The sequence below is a fragment of the Ochotona princeps genome, chromosome 17 (assembly GCF_030435755.1).
Source record: "Ochotona princeps isolate mOchPri1 chromosome 17, mOchPri1.hap1, whole genome shotgun sequence".
Lineage (NCBI taxonomy): Eukaryota > Metazoa > Chordata > Mammalia > Lagomorpha > Ochotonidae > Ochotona > Ochotona princeps.
This window is the reverse complement of record NC_080848.1, coordinates 39,947,666-39,954,085: the sequence shown is the minus strand read 5'-3', so window position 1 is coordinate 39,954,085 and position 6,420 is coordinate 39,947,666. Positions and strand designations below refer to the sequence as shown.

Here is a 6,420-nt window from a genome sequence, read left to right as displayed (position 1 = left end):
CGTTACTTCCTGGGGCCAGAGCTGGATAGGAGGTGGCTGACGGTGGTCCTGGGGGCAGAATGATTCGATGAGCTAGATTGCTACTGCCACTACAGCACAGAACAGCTCACCACCATCCCCCCCCCACCCCGAGTACGGGGTGGCAGTGTCAAAGCATGGATGACAGTGCAGAACCCATGGCTGGCTCTTAGCTCCCAGGAGCCAGCCCCCAGCTGCTGAGAAAGCCATGTGGGCTGGCTGGCTGGCGGTGTAGGAAGAGAAGAACCTGCCTGCCTATGGTCCCCTGCTGGCCTCTGTCCCCGCCTCCCAGCCTCGCACACCCGTAGGGGAAGCTGAGGCTCCCCTGCGGCTCCTGGCTCAGCCACACATGCGGCTGCCTCTTCTCCAGCTGGGATGTGGCTCTTACTCTCTCTGCTCTGCACAGCTGGTAAGTCAGCTTCCCCTCCTGCCTCGTGAGGCTGACAGAGGCCTGGTTGGTCTGTCTCAGTGAGGGCTGGAGGGTAGATGAGGTGGGGGCTCCGCCTGTCCCCACCAGGGAGGGCGTAGGGCTGCTGCTGAGGCTGCCTGCGGATGGTCCAGAATTCTGTTGGCTTGTTGCTTGGGTCGGGGTCAGGCCCCTTTCCCCTTGGCATCACTCCTAGCCTAAGGCTGCCAATGACCATCTCACCTGCAGAGCGGGGCTCAGCCGCTGAGGGTGAGGTCCTCATGAGAATGTGGGCATTGAAGAGGCCCCAGGGGGAGAAACTGCAGGGTGGGGGGCAGGTGCTTGGGGGTGGGGAGCCAGCTTCCTGTTCCTGTTGTTAGGGTTGGTTTGAAAAACTGTGTGAATGAGCAGAGAGGGGAGGCTCTTCTGCCTTAGGGTCCTGCCCCAGCTGTTGAGCCTCCCCTGGAAGACTTAGTGGGAGAGCCAAGCCTTGGGCCTGCCCTCAGGGATCCCGGCTGAGTCCTGGAGGTGGCTTGGGTCAGGTGACCTAGGGAGACTTATGGGGGCCTCCTTCCCTGGTCATAGGCATTTGAAGTTAAAGGGATTTAGGGAGCTGGAGTTCTCCCTGAAAGGAAGCTGGGATCAGCTGACGAAACCCAGTGTCTGGGGGAGCCGAGTCCATGCCAAGATGGGGTTCAGGTCAGCACCCTCCAGGGGACCAGGTCACAGGGGACCAGGTCACTGAGGACCAGACCCCAAGCAGCACAGGCCCCCGGCAGAGCATACCTTCTAGGACAGATTTGGGTATTCACTGCTTCGAAAGCAGCGAGAGTTGGCTTGGAATGATCAAAGCTCGGTTGGATTTCCTTGCCCTTCCTTTACCGTGTGAGCCTGTCTTTACTGTTGGTCACGTTCAGGGTGTGGAGAGGGTCTCACCCTGTGGACACCTTAAGGCCTCGCCGCACCCAGCGTGTTCCCAGAAGATGGAATTCTGACCATTGCTACAAGAAGGTGCCGATAGACAGGCGGCTCAGGCCCCCATCCTGCCCACCTTCCAAATCTAGAATACTCCCACGACCTGAGGTGCTGACCCGGGAGACACTGTGGGCTCCGCCCATGTCTCTCTCCTGTAAGCACTGGAACAAGTGTCCAGCATCACAGCAGATGACATTTCTCAGACCTCTCTGAGGCCTGGGCACTGCCTGAGCTGCTGGACGACGGGGCCAAAGTGGAACGGACTTCCAGTGCGCACTGGCCCCGAAGTTCCACTGAGTGCAGGGTGAGCGCAGGGCCCAGCATCACCAGCTGTGCTGGAATAAATGATACTGAGCACTGTGAAGTGCTGCACTTGGAAAGGGACCAGTCCTGGAGAGCTTCCTGGAAGAGAGGAGACTGGTACTGCCTTGAGGGCTGGCGAGAGTCTGAGAAAGCAACAAGGAGGTACCGGGGGAGGGGAGAACCACTCAGACTGCGGCCCTGGGACCAGCCCCTTAAATGCTGTGCCTGGCCGGGCCTGGTCCCCACCTTCCATCCCTCCGGCCACCCACTGTGGCCATGTTCACTTGTCATCATCCGTGGGAGCAGATGACCTAACACTGGCCTAAGGAAGGTGCTGCAGAGCAGGCACAGACGTACACGGACCCCGGGCACCGTGTCAGCCTGCTGTCCTCAGGTCAGTCTCACCCCTGACTCATTCTGTGGTCACAGCTGTTCACTTCTGCATCCAGGCTTAGCATCCCTCAGCATGCGGAGAGGGAACTGGACTGTTTACTTACAGCCTTACAAGGGGGGAGAAGGAAGAAGTGGAAATCCAGGCCTGCTCTGCTGATGGCCACTCAGGTCACGGCTTGTGGCCCTGTTCAGGTAGCAGGAGGGCAGCACCACCTGTCGCTGCGTGCAAGGTGAATGGAGAACTGCAGTGGGCACTGTGGTGTCTGGGCCTGTAGGATCGGGGTTGGACAGCAAGGAGAGGCGGCTTCCTGTAGAGGGGAAACAGTATGGGCAAAGGCTTGGGAGTGACAAGGCTGACTTTGGGATGGAGGAGGCTGAGGCCGGGGTGGCAGCAGCGACCGCTTCTCCCACAGATCAACCCTGAGACAAGGGCAGTGCCCTGGGTGGGGGCCATGGTGTGAAGAGAAAGGTGTACACACAATGCGTGCGTGTGCACACCTTAACCCCTGTAAGAGGGGCCACGACAGATGCTTTGTGAGGCTCAGTACGAGGTGAGAAAGGGCTTGTGGCAGCCCAGGCAAGCATGAGGTTCCCCAAAGGGGCAGCATTCTTGGGAGAGCCGGGGCAGGAGGAAGAAACCCCCGTCTGGTGTGCAAAGTTGGCTTGTGCAGCGGGTGATGTGTGCATGTGATGTGTGTGGGGTATACGTGAAGCATATAGGGAGTATATGTGATAGAATAGTGTATTAGGGTGTGACTGGGAAGTGTGGGGTCAGGGTGCACGCAGGCTGTCTGAGCTATATGGGTATGAGATGCCATGGAGTGGATTTGAGCTTCGTGGAGTGTGGGTGTGTATGGGGTACATGATGCCTCTGGGTGGTGAGCGAGGCGGTATAGGTAGATGGTGTGTCCCAGGAGACATGTGGGCAGCTGGGCCTAGGAGGTCCGCAGGGGTGGGGGTGAGGAATGTAGGGCCCCCCCAAGAGGCAGGCTGAGGGTTTGGATGTAACGCTGAAGGCATCAGGAAGCGACAATCAGGCTCAAGCCGGGGAGTGGCCGTCAGCCCTGTGGTTTAGACAGAGAACACTCAGCACCATGAGCAGCATGTGGCGTGCCCCAAGTAGACGGCACGGAGAGGGGAGGGCAGGCCGGGAACCATGAGCATTGGATTGAAGCGAGGAGGCCCCTGTGCGAAAGGGGTAGAACTGTGGTCCGAGGGGCCCTGGCAGGCGAGGGCTCTGCAAACGATGCCAAGCTGGGACCTTGCTGTCGGGCCTTGCTGCATGTGCGGGGCCACGCCTTGGACTGCCTGTCTTCTACAGTCCTGTGTTCTGCAGACGGACTGTGACCCCTGGGCCTCAAGTGTCCCCAGCTGGGCGTGGGGAGGACTTGCTGTGCTGTGGCAGTGTGCCTTTTTTTTTTTTTTTAATAAGATGTGTTATTATTGGAAAGGCAGATTTACAGAGAGGAGGAGAGACAGAAAGATTTGTTTGCTGATTCACTCCCCAAGTGGCCGCAATGGCCAAAGCTGAGCTAACCCAAAGCCAGGAGCCAGGAGCTTCCTCCAGGTCTCCCACTTGGGTGCAGGGTCCCAAGGCCTTGGACCATCCTCTACTGCTCTCCCAGGCCACAAGCAGGGAGCTGGATGGGAAGTGGAGCAGCCAGGACATTTAGGATCCCAGCACTTGAATGGGGAGAATTAGCTATTTGAGCCAATACTCCAGACCAAACAGTGTGCCCCTAAGATGCCTAGAGAGGGGCAGGCGTTTGGGCCTACAGTTACGTCACCAGTTGGGACCCTCTCCTCCCATGACTCCAGCCCTTCCTGCTAATGCAGATCCTGGGAGGCTCAAGTGTGACTCCAGGGTCTGCACCCCTCCACCTGGGGGAGACCTGGAATGAGTTCCGGGTCCTTGGCTTCAGCCTGGCCCAGCCTCAGCTAGTGCAGACATTTGTGGGGTGAGCTCGCAGGTGGGAGCTCTCACTGTTCCTCTCTTTGTCTCTCTCGCTCTTTCTGCCTGTCACATGAATTTAAAAAATACAACAGGAAATGCCCCGTGGAGGGGAGAGGAGGTGGGGGGAGATGTGACAGGATGGAGGGGGCACTGTATGTGACTCAGCAGCCCCTGTGGGTTGTGTGGTGACGGGCGCTGGTTTTGCTGGGCTGTGCAGTCTGACGGCTGGCAAGGGGCTGCGGACGGGAATGGGCACAGCTGTGACAGGAGGTGCCACCTCTGGGATGGTGACAACTCATGACAGTAACACCTACATGTGGAGGCCTCATAGATGGGCAGACTGAAGGGAGGGGACAGTCCCAGGTGCTTTGCGACTCTGGCGACCAGTGAGGATTTGAACCGAGGCTGTCTGGTGGGGTCCACGCTGCTTGCTCTGAGTCTCAGTGGGCAGCGGCGGGAAAGGGGGTCCCCTTCAGGGGGTAGCCCTGGCAAAGGAGAGCCCAGTGAATGCAATGACTCTCACCACACAAGCGCACACTGCACACCAGGGACACACATCCGTATATACATGCGCATACTCATACATACCTATCAGACACACACCACAGGCTTCCATACTCATACCACATACATACTCATACATACATGCACCCATAATACCACACACACACAGCGAAAACAGCCAACTCAGGTGCTACAAACATGTCCATACACACCAGACACCACATACACTACACAAATGTACACACACACCACACCCCTACACGCCACACTTATGCCCAGATATGTACACCACACGTAACACACACACACACATCGCCCCCACACACTCACCACTTACACATACACCACACACACACCACCCCCACACACTCGCCACCTCACACACACACACACATATTCTCTAGCCCCTGCCCCCATGCCAGAGGTTCACGCTGACAAAGCTGCCAGCTTTGTGAAGCCGCATTCTGTCCACTCGGCAGCACGGGCACCTCAGGCAACCTTGCCCAGCTCTCTGGGTTTTTGTCCCACTCCCTCTGTTTCTCAATCCCTCGGGGCTTCTGGCTTTTACTAAAGGCTTTGGCATTGGGCACACCTGGGCTGCAGACTTGCATTTCTTGGTGGCCTTCCCAGCCCTGCAGTGGGTGTGGCACCTCATTTCCACCCCATGGGGCCCCTGACTCCCAAGCGCCTTGGTGGAACAGTGGGCCCATGGGAACGGTAATGGGGTTCGGGATCACAGCTGGTGGAGATGAGTCACAAGTCACTGTGGCTGAGACAGGATTTAGAGTCAGGCAGAGGCACTGCGGGGTGCGGCGGGGCTCCCCGTTCCTGGCTGATATGCAGAGGTTGGGGGTGCAAGGAGGTAGGCCTTCGCAAAGGCCACTCAGGAGACAGCAGGTGTGCAGGCGGCGGCCTGGCAGTGGACGCAGAGCTGAGCATGGACAGTGTTAGGGTATCTGACCACGAGACTGGGTTTTCCTTCAAGTCACATCTGTCATTAACAGAGGAGAGGAGCTCCCACTCGCCTGTGACCAGCTTGGGGTGCTCACCTTCCGGGGCGCTCCTCCTCAGCCTGCTCATTTCAGGCTTTCCCCGGATCTGGCTGACCACGAGCCAATAGGAGACAAGGCCAGGAGCCAGGAGCCTGAGTCCCCAGCCACTGCTGGCCTTGCTTTAATCCCAGGATGGACTCGTCCGGGATAGTACCAGCCTCTTCCCAGCCTGGGAGATGGAACATGAACCCCTGACCGGCCCCGACTCCCATCACCCACCATGTGTGGGCCACTATGCAAGGCCCCCAGGGAATGTGGTGAGCGAAGCAGAGGCAGTCGAGGTCCTTGCAGGATTTACTGCCTGGGATGGGGCAGAGGATATGGTCATGGGCTGCCAGTAAATAATGCAATAAGTGAAGTCAAGGCTGAGGGTAGGGGCAAGTGCCCAGGTGGGGCCAGGGTGAGTGGGGGGCATCAGGAAGGACTCTCCTAGGAGTCAGTGGTGGGAACAAGGACAAGGTCTCTGTAGTCTCATGGCAAGGAGCCTCTTATAGGGGAAGGCAGAATGTCCCCATCTTTCCGGGTTCCTTCTTACATCGACATAAGGCAGAGGAGCAGGAGAGAACAGGGCAGACGCTGGTCCAAGGCTCCCTGAGCCACAAAAAAAGCCAAGGGGCTGGGGGCTGGCAGGGCAGGGGGTGGAGGGGGAAATGTGAGTGCAGTGGCTGTGGGAAGCAGATAAAGTCTGTTTGTCTTTCCCAGGGCCAAATCCACACAGCTGCCGCTGTATGGGGGCCTGGGTATAACCAGCTCAGGATATGCCAGCTGGGTAGACCGTGGGGGTGGAATGTGCATTTGGAGGGTTTTGGCAAGGG

The 6,420-nt window shown here is 58.2% G+C and overlaps 1 protein-coding gene across 1 annotated transcript in view; it reads left to right on the top strand.

Moving 5' to 3' along the window:
• The first annotated feature begins 247 nt into the window (after positions 1-247).
• Positions 248-6,420, top strand: part of ITGAE (integrin subunit alpha E) — a 51,424-nt gene continuing 45,251 nt past the window's right edge. Inside the window, exon 1 of the mRNA XM_058676456.1 lies at positions 248-427. Within this exon, the coding sequence (XP_058532439.1) occupies positions 394-427 (34 nt within the window). The 5' untranslated portion in view covers positions 248-393. The remainder of the gene's footprint in view (positions 428-6,420) is intronic.